At 42.7% G+C, this 20,174-nt stretch overlaps 2 protein-coding genes across 5 annotated transcripts in view; one reads left to right on the forward strand and one right to left on the reverse strand.

Annotated features, from left to right (window-relative positions):
• LOC140196728 (probable E3 ubiquitin-protein ligase HERC4) overlaps positions 1–19,512 on the reverse strand; it is a 66,809-nt gene extending 47,297 nt beyond the window's left edge. Inside the window, exons 1-9 of one of the 2 annotated variants that reach the window (XM_072256413.1) lie at positions 19,165–19,512; positions 15,220–15,379; positions 11,224–11,294; positions 10,918–11,139; positions 9,819–9,866; positions 9,535–9,626; positions 5,915–6,042; positions 4,449–4,555; positions 76–140 (exon numbers count right to left, since the gene is read on the reverse strand). In XM_072256413.1, the coding sequence (XP_072112514.1) occupies positions 76–140; positions 4,449–4,555; positions 5,915–6,042; positions 9,535–9,626; positions 9,819–9,866; positions 10,918–11,139; positions 11,224–11,294; positions 15,220–15,379; positions 19,165–19,381 (1,110 nt within the window). In that variant the 5' untranslated portion in view covers positions 19,382–19,512. The remainder of the gene's footprint in view (positions 1–75; positions 141–4,448; positions 4,556–5,914; positions 6,043–9,534; positions 9,627–9,818; positions 9,867–10,917; positions 11,140–11,223; positions 11,295–15,219; positions 15,380–19,164) is intronic. The other variant, XM_072256414.1, reaches the window with a different exon arrangement.
• A 359-nt stretch (positions 19,513–19,871) lies between these two features.
• Positions 19,872–20,174, forward strand: part of LOC140196727 (probable E3 ubiquitin-protein ligase HERC3) — a 104,294-nt gene continuing 103,991 nt past the window's right edge. The window contains exon 1 of one of the 3 annotated variants that reach the window (XM_072256410.1): positions 19,872–20,078. The gene's annotated coding sequence lies outside the window, so the exon portion shown is untranslated. The remainder of the gene's footprint in view (positions 20,079–20,174) is intronic. The other 2 variants (XM_072256405.1, XM_072256408.1) reach the window with 2 other exon arrangements.

Below are 20,174 nucleotides of genomic sequence, written 5' to 3' on the forward strand. Positions count from 1 at the left end.
CTCGCTGTACTTGTGCACGCGACAGTAAAGTCAACTTGACATCATGTTAACTTTAGTAGATTACTACAAGCTTACCTTAGTCTGAATAAAATTAATGTTTGGTCCTGCAAAGATCTTGTTAACTTTGGCATGTTGGGACTCTGTAAGAAATATGTGTTTGGTAAAACAACATCTGATTTGGCATTTTGGATACATAATCTATATTTCTTATGTTTCCTTATAACAAAGGAGGCCATTTGTTCCATCCAACCTATGCCAGCTCATAGAGTAATCCTGTCAGTCCATTTTCTCCACTTAGCTCTGTAACTTTTCTTGCTCGCAAGCGCATTAATACCACCTTGATTCTCCTGCCACATCTTTGGGAATGTGGGAAGAAACGAGAGCATCTGAGGCAACCTGTACGCTAACAGGGAGAGCACACACTCTCCAGAAGTCGATGTAAACCTAAATGGCTGGAGAACAGAGGCAGCAATACGATTTGCTACCACATACAAAAAGCTAGAGGACCTCAACAGGTCAGGCAGCATCGATAGAGGAAAATGGACAATCGATGTTTCAGGTCGAGACCTTTTTGTCCATTAGCCATCCACAGAAGCTGCCTGATCCATTGAGTTCTTTCAATATTTTAAGCATTGGTCCAGATTCCAGCATCTCTTGTGTCTCCAGCACTATCTGCTCTATCAATGTGCTATACCTTGGAAGCCAGAGATACCCCAAGAGCTTTAACTGGAAAAAAGGAAAGACTTTTTAATGTGTTTTCCCTCCCCTTCCCACACCTTCTAACTCTGACTGCTTGTCTTCCTGGGAGTTATATTTGATTCACGATTAACATGGGCAGACCATATCAGGAAAGTTGAGGAGAAATGTAAAAAAGTAATAAATGTGATGAGATGTTTGACTGGTAGGGAATGGGGAGCAAGTTGTTCAGCTTTGAAGAGAATGTATGTGGCTTTAGTAAGATCTGTATTGGATTATGGAAATATAGTATATGGATCAGCAGCTAGGTCTCTTATAAGGAAACTGGATGTGATTCAGGCTCAGGCCTTGAGAGTGTGCAGTGGGGCTCTTAAAACGTCACCAGTGTCAGCCCTACAGGTAGAAATGGGAATAATGCCTTTGGAACTAAGAAGGATGCAACTGATGGCAAACTACTGGGCTAACTTGCAGGGGCACAATGATTCTCACCCTACTAAAGGAGTGTTGCAGGAGTGCTGGGAAAATGGGAGGTTTCAGAGGGATACCTTTAGTCGGGTAGGGAATGATATCACGAAAGAATGTGGAGTATTTGATCTGAGGATAAGTTCTTCAGTAGTTTATCCGGTTGTAGCTCCATGGAAGCTTGTATGGCCTGACATAGACTGGCATTTGTTAGAGGTAAAAAGGAAAGAAAGATATAAAACAGATTTGGTAAATGCATTTAACTGTCATGTGATGGGAAAGTATAGTGATTATACTCATTTATACGGATGGTGCGAAGGAACCTGAAACAGGAGTGACAAGGTTTGGGGTGGTAATACCAGCAAAAGAAATTGGAATCAGCAGAATAACATCTAAGAAGTTAGGGGTGTTTACAGTGGAGATGCTGGCAGTGTTGGTTGCGTTGCAATGGGTGCAGAAAGCCAGACAAGCCAAAGCATTGATATGTTCAGATTCATCCTCAGTTCTAGCAAGTTTAAGGTCTTTTCACACAAACAGTCGGCAAGATGTACTTTATGAAGTCCTTCAGTTAGTTACGAGAATTGCAAATCAGGGAGGTCAGGTAAAATTTCTATGGGTTCCAGCACATGCAGGGGTGAAGGGGAATGAGAGGGTGGATGAGTTGGCAAAGAGGGCGTTAAAGAAAGAAAATGTGGAAATGCACATTAGCATCAGTAAAGCAGAGGTTAAGTGTGTAATCTGGGAAAAAATCAACCGAATGTGGCAAGAAAGATGGGACAGGGAGGGGAAAGGGAGGCATTTATATCAAATACAAAAGAGTGTTGCAGTTACTAGGGTAGGTAATGGAAACAGAAGAGAGGAAATTGTGTGGACTAGGTTAAGGCTGGGGCATTGTGCATTAAACAAAACATTGAAAATGATAGGGAAACACCAGACAGGATTGTGTGAGGAATATCAGGAAGAGGAGTCAGTAGAACATGTAGTTCTGAGTTGCAGGAAGTATGGGATACAGAGAGAGATGATGAGAAATAAATTAAGGGAGTTGGGGGTGCAGGAATTCACATTAAAAGGGTTGCTGGGCAAAGTGAGAGAGCACAAGTCCGGGTATTTTTAGCGTGTTTAAGGGGTACAGGGTTTTTTTTATAGAATATGACGAATAAACAGGAATAGGATACTAGGATGGTCAAAGATGGGAGGGTGAAGTGTAGGTTTGTATATATATGTGTGTGTGTGTGTGTGTGTGTGTGTGTGTGTGTGTGTGTGTGTGTGTGTGTGTGTGTGTGTGTGCCTGCGCGTGCACGTGCGCGATTGGGTGAAGGGATTTAGAATGTATGTCTAGTGCACATTCTGGAGCAGAGGGTGGCGGTAATGCACCATTAAGCTGGATGCCAACCGCCGTAAAACAAGATACAGACAGACAGACAGAAAGGTCTCGGCCCAAAAGGTAAACTATTTACTCCTTTTCATAGATGCTGCCTGGCCTGCTGAGTTCCTTCAGCATTTTGTGTGTCTTTCTTGGGTTTTCAGCATCTGCAGATTTCTCTTGTTTGTGATTGGACTTGCATTTTTACAGCACATTTAAAATCCTTTCTGTGACATTGCAAAACACTTTGCAGGCAATTAAGTAATTTTGGAGCAAACTTGCAATCTCAAACGATGAGGGCTGAAATAAATCTGCTTTAGTGAATCTACTTTCCATATAGCAAGCTCCCAAACAAGATGCTCTTGTGAACCACATTGAAAGCCGGAAGACAATTAAGTGCACTTGAAGAGATCAGCAGGTGCTTTGTTTTAATAATTAGAATGAAGAAAGAAGCTTCTGCTACAGCACCACAAAATGAAAACATGTATAATGTGGATTCCAGTTAATTAGGCCATTGGTTAATCAGGGCAACTGCTTATTTGGAACAATTCTTAAAGAACAAAAGCAACACACAAAATGCTGGAGGAACTCAGCAGGCCAGGCAGCATCAATGGAAAAGAGTAAATAGTGCATTTCGGCCCAAAATGTCAACTACCCCCCCCCCCCCACCGAAGATCAAAAATTAAAATTAAAAACATAGCTGGATTCGCTTTGTTTATTTGGGACACCATGCTACTTAATTGGGCCAGGAGATTTTGCCATCCAGTTTTTACATAGTATTAGTTGCAAGCACTTGTGTGACCATTAAGATCCTATACTGTGCTTAGAGTAGCACAAAGGTGAGAAAATCTACAGATGCTGGAAATCCAAGCAACTCACACAAAATGCTGATGGAATTCAGCAGGTCAGGCAGCATCTATGCAAAAGAGTAAACATTCGACGTTTCGGACCCAGACCCTCCTTCAGGGCAATCCTGATTAAGCGTCTCTGCCCAAAGCATCTACTGTCTACCCTTTTCTATTGATAGTGCCTGACTGCTGAGTTCCTCCAGCATTTTGTGTATTACTGTGCTTGGAGTGAACAGTTTTAAATAGCGTCAGTTGCATGTTTGTGTTCAAAAAGCAGTGATTGTTTGACATTGATAGTCGGCAAGAGATCTGCATTTTGACAATTTAGAGCCATCTTGCTCAGTGTAGTTTTCAACCATTCAAAATTGGAGATGCCAGTAATGGCCAGGAGTGAAAATGAATCGATTTTACTACTTCAAGTTAAAAACTATGAAGTATTTGTGAGTATCGACAATCATCTTGAATGTTACAATGAAAACTAAGGTTTGGAGGATGCAATCATCGAAAGCTTTCTATGAAGGCAGTCCATTTTCTGAGGTAGGTGCGTGTGCTGTTAATTTACAGTCAATCAAAAGAACACAGCAGTGGAACTGCTCTGTTGATAACTATAAGGAACTAATACAGTTTTATAGTACTGTAGTAGTATTGACAGTGTTCTAACTTATTTCATTTAAATACACTACTTGTTACTCAGTTAAATGGTAGTTTGTCTTTTTTAAAATACCTTTCTAACCAATTCCACGAAACCAGCTAATTGGGGCAGCTGCTTAATTAGGGCAAAATGTACTGATCCCAATGCGTCTCAATTAACCGGAATCCACGGTATTAAATTTGTTTTAAAAGAAGGATTAATGAATTTATTTAATATCTCATTTACATTTGTCTTGTGAATGCTGCGTACCATCAATTCACCTTGGTGAATCTGAAGAGTCAGGAATCTACATGACTGATTCCATGAGACATTCCGTCAATGACAAATAACTGCAGAAAGGTAAACTGCCCTTGCCAACTTTGTTAACAAACATTACGGGATGAATACTAAATGCAAAGTCGGGAGTGAGTTGCTATTGTTTGATTACCTTGATGAATTTGGTTTCTTGATGAATCTTTCTCCGTTTTTCCCTTGTTTCCAAGGCCAAAGGAGACAACGAGATCAGAACAGGGGATGTAGGCAAGTGTGTGGTCACTAAACAACAGAAGTCAACAGATGGAGTAGATTAAGTTATTTTCATACACACCAGGTTACAATGAAATTCCAGTCCAGATGAAGGCCTCAAATCAAAATGTTAACTGCCCACTTCCTTCCACAGATGCTGACTTAACCGTTGTGTTTCTCCTACGTACGGTATGCTGCTGAATGAAATTCCTTGATTGACAAAACTCAGAGAAACCATGGTAATGATTAAAGCAGCAATGAATACTATAAACACAAAGCAGCAGAATGGGGCAAAGATTGCAGTGCATTCTGAAATAGTGCAAAAGTGATAAAAACAGAATAACCAACAGAAGCAGGATGAAAAGTTTGAGAACGTAGCAGTACCTCCAGAAAGGGAAATCACCTTGTATGTATAATGCAATGAACTTTGCTGCCTCCATACTTGGATTTAGATGAGAGATTTCAATGATCAAATGCACTAAGAAATATAGAACAATGCCTACTGTGCATCAAGAATAACTATATGTCACAATAAATCATACATTATAGATTTGTATTTAAAATACAGAAACTAAGATATGGTTTGCAATGGTATTTTTAAGAATTTCCATATCAGTAATCATAACTGTTAAAAGAGAATATCAACAACACCTTCTCTGTTAAAACTTACACTGTTTTGCAGAGGAACACCTGTTTTGAGAAGGTGTGCACAGCGGAAGGACAAACCAGTAAGCAAAATGTATAAACAAATTCATTGAAGTCTCTTTTATCATATCTTTAAACTCGAGGATAAAAATCTCACAAATTGAGGGACATTTGGACCAGGATACCATGCTGGTCACTGAGCACAAGACGACGGGAGAAATGGACAGAGTGAAAGTTAGGATGAGAGGGAAAGTAGAGTGAAACTGAGGTCTGGTAGGTAACAAAAGCAGAGAGTTCTTTGTTCATCTTCCCACAGCCACCCATTGACAGTAAAATGAAAAAGAAGCCAGTTTTATCTATGAAAAAATGCAGTAACTTTGTTCATCTAAGTAAATCAGATGTTTTAAAACATTCCAGAAGTTCCCCAGCTGCCATAACTGAGACTAATCTTATTTTTTAAATTCCAGATTTGTTTGAAGTAACCAGGGTTTGAACAAAATGCATTTCTCTCAACGGCTCAGAACTCTAGTTGGATTCCAGTACTTTAATCACAAAACTGCATACAGGCCGCGATAACAGATGGCCAATTATCACACACCCAGCAACTAAAGATAAACTTCTCCTCCAACAGCCTATTGCATACTATCTTGCTGAGTTATTGAATTTATTAAAAAGCACCAGAATAATTTCTAGTTCTGTGAAAAAGAGCAGACTCACTGGGCTTCAAGCCTTGAGGTTACTCACCTCCCACAGGCAATCTGGGAAACTTCATCCTTGATTTGCTCTACCCTTTGAAAAGAAGTCACATTGCCCTTCCTTCCCAGGCCTAGTTGCCCAGAGCTCCCATCTCCACACGTGAATACAGCACCATCCTGTATAAGGGAGTGGGGTGGGTGGTGTCACAGTGGTAAAATTAGGACAGATTATCCAGGGAATCAAACCTTAACACAAAAGTTAGTGGAATTATTAACCCCTTGTTCCTTCCCAAAACCCTCCACAAAATTGTGAATCCTGGCCGACTTTAAGCTTTTAAATCTGCAATATTTACCCGTTAGTCTGTAGACTAATTCCTACTTAGTTGACTCATTGCTTTTTGTAGACCTATATTGTGTCCAAATTTCCTGTTGCATTTGCCCATCCAACAAGGGTGGCTGCTTTTTAAAAGTATAAATTACTTGCACGGAAATTGTTTGCAACATCCTGAGAATATTATTCCAAAAGCATTAATTTGATTTCCTAATCCAATTCAAATGAATGTACAGTTCAGAAAAAATACTGTACAAACAGCATGTCACTACTCTATAGAGATACAATACACTCCACTTTGGGACCAGTCCTTTCACAGTAGCTCTGAACTTGGGATCTACCCATCAGATGCTGCAAGAACTCAGCATGTCAGGCCCACAGACCCACCGAGTTCCCTCAGCACTTTGTGTATTGTTCTAGATTCCAGCAGCCGTAATCTCTTGTGTCACCACTGAATCGACTCCAGGGTTTCAGATCTCTGGATGATTGGGTTCTCTTCGGGGGAAGCTTTGACCTGTGCAAAAAGGGTGGGTGATACCTGAGCTGGAAGGGGACTAATACCCTTGCAGGCAGGTTTGCTGGAACTGTTGGGGAGAGCTTAAACTGATTTGGCAGGGCAATGGAAATTAGAGTGATAGGGTAGAGAATGGGGCAGTGGGTATACAGGTGGATGCAGTGTGTAGTGAGACTGTGAGAAAGGACTGGCAGATGCTCGGGCAAAATTGCAGTCAGTGGGATGGGTTGAATTGCATCTCTAAATTAAATAATAGGTTCGACAGTTCAACAGCTTAGAAAAGTGAGGATGAAGTAAAAATTAAGGATAGTGCAGGGGAGGGTAAGAAAAGACAGAAATTTAGAAAAGGGCAGGAATTTAACTCTCAGGATTGTGCAGGCAAGATAAATAAGGACGATAAATAGATACATACAGGGCTGAATATGTTATTTCTGAATGCACATTGTGTACAGAATAAGGCAGGTGATTTTGTATGTTTTGGGCATCATTGAGTCATGGCTGAAATAAGACCATAGCTCGAAGCTTGACATCTAAGGATACACATTGTATCAAATGGTCATGCACTTTGGTAGAAGGAAAAAAAGGTGTAGACTATTTACTAAACAGGTAGAAAGTTCAAAAATCAGAGGTGCAAAGGGACTTAGGAGTCCTTGTACAGGGTTGCCTAAAGTTTAACTTGCAGGTGAGTCAGTTGTGAGGAAAGTAAATGCAATGTTAGCATCCATTTTGAGAGGACTAGAAATATAGGACTAACCCCTATTGATATCAATAGATCTGGGGTTGAGAGGGTGAACAGCTTTAAGTTCCTCGGCATACACATCACCGAGGATCTCACGTGGTCTGTACATACCGGCTGTGTGGTGAAAAAGGCACAACAGTGCCTCTTTTACCTCAGACGGTTGAAGAGGTTTGGTACGGGCCCCCAAATCCTAAGAACTTTCTACAAGGGCGCAATTGAGAGCATCCTGACTGGCTGCATCACTGCCTGGTATGGGAACTGCACTTCCCTCAATCGCAGGACTCTGCAGAGAGTGATGCGGAAAGCCCAGCACATCTGTAGATGTGATTCCCACTATTCAGGACACTTATAAAGACAGGTGTGTAAAAAGGATCATTGTGGACCCGAGTCACCCCAGCCACAAACTGTTCCTGCTGCTACCATCCAGGAAATGGTACCGCAGCATAAAAGCCAGGACCAGCAGTCCGGGACAGCGTCTTCCACCAGGCCATCAGACTGACTAATTCACGCTGATACAATTATATTTCTATGTTATATTGACTGTCATGTTGTACATACTATTTATTACAAATTATATAAATTGCACATCCTCCTGCCTTCTCTCTGTAACCTTTGACAGCCTGACCAATCAGGAACCTATCAACTCTGCTTTAAATGGTGGATTCCAGTGAATCGGGACATATTTGGATCAGTACCTCTTGGCCCAAGTAAATTGTTGCTCCAATTAGCTGAAGCTTCATGGAGATCGTTAAAAAGGTACAAAAAAGACAAACTGTAACAAATTATATAATTAAATGAAATACAGAACAAATACTACTGCAGCGCTATAAAATTGTGTGTTAGTTCCTAATACGTATCGACAGAGGAATCCATCTGCATTGTGTTCTTTTGACTGTAAGCGAACAAAAACAGCAGAGACAGCTAGCGCAGGTAATGGACTGCCTTCCTGCAATTCTATCAATGATTGCATCCTCCAAATCTTTGTTTTCATTGTAACATTCAAGATGATTGTCAATACCTTTAACTTTCCGCCTTTATTCCTTCTACCAAAGCGCATGACCATACACCTGGCTACACAATATCCTATCTGCCACTTCTTGGCCCATTCTCCCAATCTGTTTAAATCCTTCTGCAGGCTCCCTGCTTCCTCAACACTACCTGCCCCTCCAATTATTTTGTATCGTCCACAAACTTGGCCATCATCAATTCTGTCATGAAAAGAAGTGGTCCTAATACTGACCCTTGTGGAACACTACTGGTCTCACAGCCAAGCAGTAAAGGCCTCCTTTATTCCCACTCATTGGCTCCTGCCAATCTTCTATCCATGCTAGTACCTTTCCTGTAATACCATGAGCTCTTATTTTGTTGTACAGCCTTATGTGCGGCACCTTGTCAAAGGCCTTCTGAAAATCCAAATACACAACATCCACTGATTTTCCTTTGCCTATCCTGCTTGTTATTTCTGCAAAGAATTCGAACAGATTTGTCAGGAAAGAGGAGGAATTATTTGGCTTATTTTATTATGTGTTTCCAAGTACCCTGAAATCTCATCCTTAATACTGAACTTTAAACATCTTCCCAATCTCTGAGGTCAGGCTAACTGGCCTATAATTATCTTTCTTCTGCCTTCCTTCCTTCGTGAAGAGTGGACTGACATTTGCAATTTTCCATTCTTCTGAAGCCAGTGCAATCTCTTCAGCTACCTCTTTCAGAACACTGGGGTTTTGTCCATCTGGACTAGATGACATCTACCTTCCGACCTTTCAGCTTCCCCAAGCACTTTCTCTTCATTAGTAGCAACTAGACACACTTCTGTCTCCTGATGCTCTTGAATTTTTTTTTTTTTTTTTTTTTTTTTTTTTTTTTTTTTTTTTTACATAGCTCACATTTCTTCCCCATCCCGATGTTTTGTCTGAACAACAACTGAACCTCTTGACAAGGTCTGTATTGCTTTTGTGCATTGAGTTGCTACTATGTGATTGGCTGATTAGGTACTTGCATTAACGAACAGGTGTATCTAATAAAGTGGCCACTGAGGGTAGCCATCTACTATAGAACAAACTATAATAATGGCTGAAAGCATACCTTAGTTAGAACAACAGAATGGTGGCTGCCACAAGAGATATAGGCAACATTGAGCCTCCTGAGCTGATCCACAGAATATGGGATTTCTCGATCTATTTAAGAAAAAAAAACCTGTTTCAGCACAGGAGAGGAGATGTGCCATCCAGAGATGGGGGAAGTTCTTAGCAATATGCTTTAATCTCAAACATTAGTGTTATATCCCTATTAGGCCATCAGAAGACCAGAGGAACAAGGAAGAAAAACGTTCAGATTTAATTTGAGAATCAGAACACGTTTCAACATACCATTTTTCAAATGCAACCCGTGGAAAGTTGCCGTTCTTTTCTGACAGTCTGAAAGTTTTGAGGGGACAGGCACATTGTTAAATATCATTCATTGTTAATTTTGAATCAATCATGTTTTCCCTTAACTGGCGTAAGTAGTGACTATATCACTTATATAATCAGCTGTGAAGTGTGCAATAGTGAGCAAACCTTGGTGTAACTACAACCAAAAGATCAATAGAGTACGAAGGACTATTTTTCCAAGGACTCCACCTTGACCAGATGGATTCAGAAGCAGCCCATTGCAGTTGAATGTATTAAATGGGTTGTGGTTCGAGCAATAAATCCAGGGTGAACCAGCGACCTCCTGGAGCCTGTTAGCAGCCAGTGCGAGGCAGTTAAAGATATGGTCTGACCGATGTGGGTAAAACTCCACAAATTCACTTCCAGAATATTTGGAAATCCCAACAATTCAGCACCTGGTTCACATTTGTCTCAATCCTTCTCTACTCACTGGGACCCAGATTCCTGCATTCCCTTTCAGCTTGCCTGCTTCATGGGAAAATACATTATCATATGTTATAACTTTAAAAAAGATGAATTAAGAAGTCCAATCATCTTGAAAACATAATAGTCCAGCATCACCAAAATCCTGAACTACCAGACTATTGGAGACTGCAAATGCTTCCACTTTCTGAATCCTGATAGAGGTGCCCACTCCCAGAAGTCTTTGCTTCCAATACCTTGGGTTGAATTCTAAAACCAAAGGTAAGTTCATATGCGAGACTTCACCTGGGAACACCGAGAATCTGGATGACAAACAACATGGAATAATTGAAACTTTCCTCCTCTATGTGGTTGATTCGAGGCTGCACCTTCCACACTCACAAGTCTGGTCCCAACATGGTGAATTTCCACTGACCTGGCACCAGGAAAGGAGGAATGCTGATCCCTTTCTTTCCTTAATCCCTATACACAGGAAGACTGAAGTTCAATTGACTTCTATTTCTTGTACACACAATGTCAAAGTTGCAGCTCCACGGTATATAAAGTCCATTTTGTTATTACATTTTTTTTAACTGGATCTGCAAAAGAAAAGGACGCACTAATGTGTTCTTACCTGCTCTGTCCTTGAGCCCCAGCTGGCCCTGTTCATTCCTTCCCCATCCATACACTGCCCCTGATAGAGACAGGGCAAAGCTGTGGCTTCCCCCTGCAGCGATCAGAGCTACCGGTATCCCAGTCAGACTTTTCACTCTCTGTGGACGGCTCTGCTTTTCCAAGTCTTTTCCATTTCCCAGTTGACCGTAAGTATTCAGTCCCCAGGAATAGACTGTGCCATCTGAAGAGATTGAACAAACCTTTCATTTAGAAATTCCAAGAACAGACAAGACAATGAACAATTCTACAAACAATAATACATTACCTTGAGAAAGAGCCAGTGAGTGGTAGTGGCCACATCTAATCTGTACAATAGGAACTTCAAATTTCACTTTCCTGCAAGCGAAAGACAAACATATTTCCAACTGAAAGCAATGTGCACAAGTACATGCATGCACGAGTGCAATAAAAAACTTACTCGCAGCAGCATTACAGGCAGATACCATCATAGAAGTAGCATTTACAAGAAAACAACATAGACATATTATACACAATTTTTACAAGAAAGAATACAATCAGAACAAAGAAAGAATTTTAGTGCCAAGTAATTAAAGTGTTGTTGATAGGTAAACATGAGGAATTCTGCAGATGCTGGAAATTCAAGCAACACACATCAAAGTTGCTGGTGAACGCAACAGGCCAGGCGGCATCTCTAGGAAGAGGTACAGTCGACATTTCAAGCCCAGACCCTTCGTCAGGACTAACTGAAGGAAGAGCTAGTAAGAAATTTGAAAGTGGGAGGGGGAGATCCAAAATGATAGGAGAAGACAGGAGGGGGAGGAATGGAGCCAAGAGCTGGACAGGTGATTGGCAAAAGGGATATGAGAGGATCATGGGACAGGAGGCCCAGGGAGAAGGAAAAGGGGGAGGGGGGAAAAAACCCAGAGGATGGGCAAGGGGTATAGTCAGAGGGACAGAGGGAGAAAAAGGAGAGAGAGAGAAAGAATGTTGGTACATAAATAAATAACGGATGGGGCACAAAGGGGAGGTGGGGCATTAGCAGAAGTTAGAGAAGTCAATGTTCATGCCACCAGGTTGGAGGCTACCCAAACGGAATATAAGGTGTTGTTCCTCCAACCTGAGTGTGGCTCCATCTTTACAGCAGAGGAGGCCATGGATAGACATATCAAAATGGGAATGGGATGTGGAATTAAACTTTGTGGCCACTGGGAGATCCTGCTTTCTCTGGCGGACAGAGCATAGGTGTTCAGCAAAACGATCTCCCAATCTGTGTCGGGTCTTGCCATATATAGAAGGCCACATCGTGAGCACCAGACGCAGTATATCACCCCAGCCGACTCACAGGTGAAGTGTTGCCTCACCTGGAAGGACTGTCTGGGGCCCTGAATGGTGGTAAGGAAGGAAGTGTAACATGTGTAGCACTTGTTCCGCTTACAAGGATAAGTGCCAGGAGGGAGATCAGTGGGGAGGGATGGGGGAGACAAATGGACAAGGGAGTCGTGTAGGGAGAGATCCCTGCGGAAAGCGGGGGGGGGGGAAGGGAAAGATATGCTTAGTGGTGGGATCCCGTTGGAGGTGGCGGAAGTTACGGAGAATAATATGTTGGACCCGGAGGCTGGTGGGGTGGTAGGTGAGGACCAGGGGAATGCTATCCCTAGTGGGGTGATGGGAGGACGGAGTGAGAGCAGATGTGCCTGAAATGGGGGAGGTGCATTTGACAGCAGAGTTGATGGTGGAGGAAGGAAAGCCCCTTTTTTTAAAAAAGGAAGACATTTCCCTCATCCTGGAATGAAAAGCCTCATCCTGAGAGCAGGTACGGCGGAGATGGAGGAATTGCGAGAAGGGGATGGCATTTTTGCAAGGGACAGGGTGAGAAGAGGAATAGTCCAGATAGCTGTGAGAGTCCGTAGGCTTATAGTAGACATCAGTAGATAAGCTGTCTCCAGAGATAGAGACAGAAAGATCTAGAAAGGGGAGGGAGGTGAAGGAAATGGACCAGGTAAACTTGAGGGCAGGGTGAAAGTTGGAGGCAAAGTTAATGAAGTCAACGAGCTCAGCATGCGTGCAGGAAGCAGCGCCAATGCAGTCGTCGATGTAGTGAAGGAAAAGTGGGGGACAGATACCAGAATAGGTTTGGAACATAGATTGTTCCACAAACCCAACAAAAAGGCAGGCATAGCTAGGACCCATACGGGTGCCCATAGCTACACCTTTAGTTTGGAGGAAGTGGGAGGAGCCAAAGGAGAAATTATTAAGGGTAAGGACTAATTCCGCTAGACGGAGCAGAATGGTGGTAGAGGGGAACTGATTAGGTCTGGATCCAAAAAGTAGCGGAGAGCTTTGAGACCTTCCTGATAGGTGTTCAGCCATTGATTCAGGAACCAAATGGTTGAAGTGAAGTCACTGTTCTCAAACCTGGTGGTGTGTATCTCTTGCCCAATGGTAGTGGTGAGAAGGTGGCATAGGCCAGATGGTGAGATCTTTGATGATTGATGTTGCCTTCTTAAGGCAGTGCCGCCTGTTTGTAATACTGTTGGTGATGAAGGATGTGTCTGTGATGTATTGGGCCAAGAGCACTACTCTCTGAAGCTTTTTACATTTGAATTACCATGTAATCTGTCAGGATACTTTCAATAGCACATCTTAGAAATTTTGTTTTTCGAATGCTCAATGACAAGCTAAGATCCTTAGCCTCCTGAGAAAGTAAAAATGCTGATGCGCCTTCCTTGTGATTACATCTGTGTGCCAGACCCAGGACAGGTTATACAATATGTTAACACCCAGGAATTTAAAGCTACCACTCTCTCCAATAAAGTGTGTGTGTGTGTGTGTGTGTGTGTGTGTGTGTGTGTGTGTGTGTGTGTGTGTGTGTGATATATATATATACGGCAGTTTCTACAATTAAGTGTGGTGAAAGAATCAGAATTAGTAATACACCTGGGATCATAACTGTTTTTAAGAGCTCAGCTGGCTTTCCAAGAGAAAGCAGTCTTCACTTTTTCCATTTCTGACTGTTTAATGGTACTAAGGCGAGACTTGTTAATGGTCAGCAGTAGCTCTTGTGTTGCCATTTCTTATTATTTCCACAGACATGCAATGTCTTCTTGAGAAAGAAAACAGGAGTATTTGCATGAACTTTTACCATTCTACTATTTGTGAATATAGCTCAGCACATCACGTAAACCAGCTTCCCCTGTACGGACTCTATCTGTACTTAAACTGATGTGGTAAATCAACCAACATTATTTGAGACCCCACCCACTCCAGACATTCTTTCTTCGTCACCCTTCCATCAGAAAGAATAAATAAAAGTATGCACCGGGTTCAAGGAGACCTTTTGTCCTATGTTATAAAACTATTGAACAGATCTCTTGTATAATAAGATGAACTTCTAGCCTCAGAGTTTATCTCATTCTGACCTTGCACCTTATTATCCACCTGCACTGCACTTTCTCTGTAATTGTAACACTTTATTCTGCATTCTGATATTGCTTTCCCCTTGTACAACCTCAATGTACTGATGTGATGAAATTATCTGCATGAATGGTATGCAAAAGTAAGTTTTCACTGTACCTTGGTACATATGACAATAAGAAACCAATTTAACAATTTTATTTACTAATGATATTGATATTGGCTGTCTAACAATCCACTATTAATGAGTCTGCAACACATGCAGACTCATGCCAAAAACAGAAACCTCAAGATACATCAGTCACAAAATTATCTGTGCCTCCCAACCATGCTACATTGACCACATTCTCCATCTCTCATTAATCATACATTGGATCGCTAGCCTGCATATGAATCATTTTTTGTGATATTCAAGGGACCCCAGTTCATTCCTTGAGCAAATCATCAGACAGTGAATTTAAATACAGATATAGTGCTTTCCCCCAATTGCCACTTTTGGCAATGACCCCATGACTGTGAAACAACTCGGAAAAGTTAGCCTCAATATAGGAAGACTGGCAATGACTCAGGATTCACCATCCAGTATTAACTTGATATCACCAAGCTTCACAGAGGAAGTATTATTGACTGCTGATGGTTGATTTATAAAATTGCACTAGCATTATTAACCAGTGCTGGAATATGCAGATTTGACAGTCCTACTTCGGATAAAATACTTGAATTGATGTGGCAATGTAGATACTTGGGATATCTAGAGAACTATGGATACAATAAGGGAAATACTTAATTGGTGTAAAGTGACAACACACAACAACAGGCCATCTAGGCCATTCGGTTTGCAGTGAGCAACAGCCATTCACATTGCCTTTGGTACTAGAGTCAATACCTTGGTTGATGAACACAGATTGGATAGTCCTCTCTCCCCAGCTGACCATAGGTTCCTGCACCCCAGGCAAAGACAGATCCATTTTCACCAAGAGCCAATGTATGGTGCTTTCCGCAGGCCACATTGACAATAGTTATTGTAGTCAGAGAATCGATCTGATCTGTGAAATAAGCAACATGTGCAAATATTATTGTCACTAGGTTCGGACATGGCCCAAGAGCAGAGTGAGAGACACTGAAGCAGCTCCATAGTTCAGACTTTAATGCAAACAGTATTAAAGGGAAAAGAAAACAATAAATGTTATGCCAAACAGGGCCGTTACCTAAAACGAAGCCAATACTGTGGCTGAAAAGAACAACTAAATATAAAACGAATACCGCTAGTCTTCAGAGTCAGCTGACTCAACAGTCCAATTTCTCAGGCAAGGCCTAATGCAAGCAGGCAGCGAAGCATTGCTGTGCCGTGTTCATGTCTCAACAAGCACTACGACAAGTATGGAGTTAAATACTATCATGAAATAATAGTTAGCTGACACGTGCATATTCACAAGCACAATTGCCATATCAACTGTGCTGCCGAATCCGTGGTTGTGACAATTATACACTGAAAATTCACTGACTCCAGAGCAAACAACAAGAAAAGCAAACTGACATAATTTGAAATCAATGTAATAGGAAGTAGATTAATTTCAAATTTCAGACCTGTTTGCTGCCTTCCCAACAATGGAAACTTTCTCCAAGCCAATTCTGTGTTAGCTGTGGCTTAGTTGGTAGTACTCTGAGACAAAAGGTTAACAAATCCAGAGATTTAACTAATTCCGTATCACCTGCTTTCATTGCCTCTCAAGGCAGGCCAGTCCACATATAGAGCCACACTTTCTACACGAATTGTTAGATTTCCCATTCATTCATTTAAAATGTGAAACCCTGCTGGTTTCCTTGGCTGCATAAATCCAGGGAAGGCACACTCCCCACCGGGTCGTATTCTATGACCGGTTCTCTCCAGCGTCTTCTCTCTTCATCTCACGCCGAACAAAAGACCCAGCTCACATTCCAAAGCATCCGTTATCTCTCACTATAACCCAAACCTGCTTCTACAGAAAGACCATTACTTTCGCAGTGAAACCTTTCCCAATATGTTACACTGCCCCCCCCCACCAAAATTAGTCATATTCTCACAACATTGAGATAATTTGTCACCACTTCAAACAAAGCACAAAGTCCAACCCAGGTGTAAATGACAATGACCAAGGGGATAGGTGCCACACTCTGCTCCCTGGATACAATAAAGACATCTGTCTGGGGGGGGGGGGGGTCTCCTGACTCTTTGGGACCTCCTTACCCCTTCATATACTTCTTCAGCTTCAGACTCTCCCTGGGTGCTTTCCTGTCTACCTAGGAGGCTCCTGCCTGTCCATTATTCATGCCTACCGACACCTCAGCGTCCTTCGTAACTTGGCTGAGCTCACCCTCTGCCCAGTTACTTTAGAGTCCAGCCTCCCGTTATTTTCTAACCACAAACCTACCTGTCCACTGCTAGTTTCCCCCCATTTTACCCCCCCCCCCACCTTCAGCGTGAGAAGGGTTGGGAATCTCTTCATCAATTATTGGGACTATGAATGTCTACTCCACTCAATACACACGCATTCATTACTAGTAACCCCATGCATTCGCACCACCGCTCAACACCCACAGCACCCATAACCACGTATCTTAATCACTTTCCCGGACAATAGTTTAACACAGAGTTAAAATCACAACCCACCAGATCAACGCTCAGGGCAATCACACAGCATCTAACAAAGTCGATCCCGGACGATACCCCCACAAATGAAACCCCGCTGGTTTCCTTGGCTGGGTAAATCTAGGGAATACAAACTCCAGATCTGCCAAACCCATGAGATTGAAACGGCTCTCCCACCCCAAACCCCAGTTTGTGTGGACTCTGTGTCATTTGCTACCTTGTTACAACTCAGTGCCAAGAAATAACAGACAGCACACTGCATACGATTAAAGGAATTATATTTACGAATCTTAACTAAAGGGTTGGTAAAGAAAAGAAAGAAAAAGCAAAAAGGGCCCATTATAATTAAACTGTCAAATGTGCACCAGTTGGAGCTTAATTCACTCTGATCCTTAGTTGATCTCGTCGTCTGGGTCCATTGAATCACGATCTCTCCACCATGTCGGCTTCTACAGAAAGACCATCACGTTATCAGTGAAACCTTTCCCGGGTGGTACAAATGAAAAAAAAATGTGATGATGCTGTTCACAGTGAAACCTTTTCTGCTGGAGAGTACATAATGTGCACCAGCATCTCCTTCTATCAAGGTTAAGCATGTACTTTGTCATTGATCCGTCTGTTATAATTGATGTGAAGACTGAAGTACTGGGTGGGGAAGGCCTGCACTGGCGGAACAAGATGTTTACTCACTAAAGAGAGAGAGAAACCTACAGCACCAAGTTCAGGGAGTTACTCTTTGACAACATCAGCTTTTTAAACCCAATATGAACAATGGGACACTACAGGCAGCTGCCATGATGAGGCCACTCTCAAGTTGGAGGAGGAGCACTTCATATTCCATTTGGGTTCCCTCCAACCCAAGCATAAGCATCAATTTTTCTAACTTACATTGATTTCTCCCCCTTTCCCCTTCTGAATTTTCCAATCCCAATTTTAGATCTCCCCTTACTCCTTCTCTGCTCCTCATCTGCCCATCACCTCCCTCTGGTGCTCTTTCTCCTTCCCTTTCTCCCATAGTCCATTGTCCACTCCTGCTAGATTCCTTCTTCTTCAGACCAACACCTGATCCACCTATCACTTCCCAGACTCTTACCATCCTCTCCCCAACCCACCCACCTTCCCCTTCATTTGGTCTCACCTATCTCTTGGCACCTTGTTTGTGCTCCTCTCCCTCCCCCACCTTCTTAACCTGGCTTCTTCCCCACTCCTTTCCAGGGTTCCCCCATCCTTTCTTATAATGATCTCAGTCTGAAATGTCCACTGTTTATTCCTCTCCATAGATGCTGCCAGACCTGCTGATTTCCTGCAGCATTTTGTGGATTTCCAGTATCTGCAGAATCTCTTGTGTCTTTTGTATTGCACAAATGAGTTGCACCTATCCCCTTTGTCTTTGCTGCCTAATTTAGGTATATACTTTTTTCTGCAGCTATGTGCCTGCTATGCTGCTACACAAGTGTTTTATTGTACCGCTGTCTCACAGTATTTCTGACTTCAATTCGACTTGAACTTGCAGCTGAACACCAGGAAAAGCTGAGGCTAACTGGAAGGAGATGTTGAGTGAATGCACCAATCTGTGGAGACAGAGGAGTGAGTCTGATGGCATTAGATAGGGCGAGAGAGTCTGCGGGATCATCTTGGTGAACCGGATGTCAGTGGACGGTACAGTCAGTCCGTTTCAAACAATCACCGTGACTGACGTTTTCTACATCACATTGACGCTGGCGAGAAACCGAAACTATCCAACAAGAGAAACCGCTGTGAGGGAAGCGGAGAAACGAAACTACTTTTCATCGCGCCTTTCCGGCTGAGTACGGAGCATAATTAAAACAAAGTGGATACATTAAATTACTAAACATTGTTCTTTATTTTGCATGAAATTGTCATGAACCTAAATGATTGTTAAATTTAATTATCATTGGGTTATACCGGGAGACTGCACCTCGGGAAGATGTTGCAAATTGGAAAAATCTGGAAAAAAAAACATTATGCTGGAAACACTACGTAAGTCAGATAGCATCTGTGAATGGAGCAACAGAAAGTGTTCGGTCTGCGATTCTTCCTCATTACTGAGGAAGGGAGAAGTTTAAGTTAGGAAGGTGTTAATACTGCATTGAAACTGGTTAAAATTCCATTGTGACCTCAGGGTCTCTGGTCTCACGGTCCTGCATGAAATTTTGTGCAGGGCTCAGACTGAATGCTTACCCAAGGCAGATTGGTCCGTTTTTCTACCGAGCTGCCCGCTTTCGTTCTGGCCACAGGTGTACACGGTGCCGTCTGTCAGCAGGAACACCGAGTGCTTTGCCCCGCATGAGACCTCCTTCACCGGCCGGTCCCGCAGATGTTCGATCTCTCGCGGTCCGTGCCCCCCGCTAACCAACAGGGGTACTTGGACGGCCAGACCATCTCCCCAACAGAACATCTTCCCGTGCCCCGTTCGCTGCTAACGTCCGTCGTGTATCTCTGTCAGGCGGAGACAGAGGTAACACTGGAAAGCATGTATCCAATGAAGGAACTTGTCTAATTATTATAGGCCTTTAAACCCACGTCTCCGCCTTCTTTAAATCAACAGCAACTCCCATTAACGTGACGAAACATCCCAAAGCGACGATCCAATTTGATACAACGCCAGAAACTTGGTCTAATTCTCAAGGAGTATGTTTCGGGGGGGGGCGGGGGGGGGGCAGGGGGGAGCCGGGCAACGCATATGAGACGCTGGAGGAACTCAGCAGATCAGCCAGCGGCAGTTCTGAGGAACTTCATCAGGAATGGAAAGGAAAAGAAGATAGGTGGTGTGGGAGCTGGCAGGAGATAGGTGAGAGGTAAGGTGGGCGAGGATGGGGGTCGGGGAGGGTCAATGAAAGAAGCAGGAAGGTGATAGTTGTAAGAGATAAGGTATAGGACAGTGGATCAAGGAATGAAGGAGAGGAGGGGAACCCGAGAGAGAAGGGTGAGGTGGAGGGTAGCCAGAATGGGGAATGGAAAATGAGAGGGGAAGAGGTAATTACTAACAGTTAGTGCATTGCTTGAGGATTTCTCAGCTGAGTCCACAGTCTCCAGTGGTGGAGCGATTAAAGTCAGGATGAGGCAAGAGACCAGCATTGGATCCTCCAAAACTGGTGAGTAATTATTCATCACGTAAATTCATTTGGGACAATCTGAGACCATTTTGTACTTCACAACTTCAGGATGCCCTTCTTAGAGTTGAGATGATT

The sequence above is a fragment of the Mobula birostris genome, chromosome 4 (genome assembly GCF_030028105.1).
Source record: "Mobula birostris isolate sMobBir1 chromosome 4, sMobBir1.hap1, whole genome shotgun sequence".
NCBI lineage: Eukaryota > Metazoa > Chordata > Chondrichthyes > Myliobatiformes > Myliobatidae > Mobula > Mobula birostris.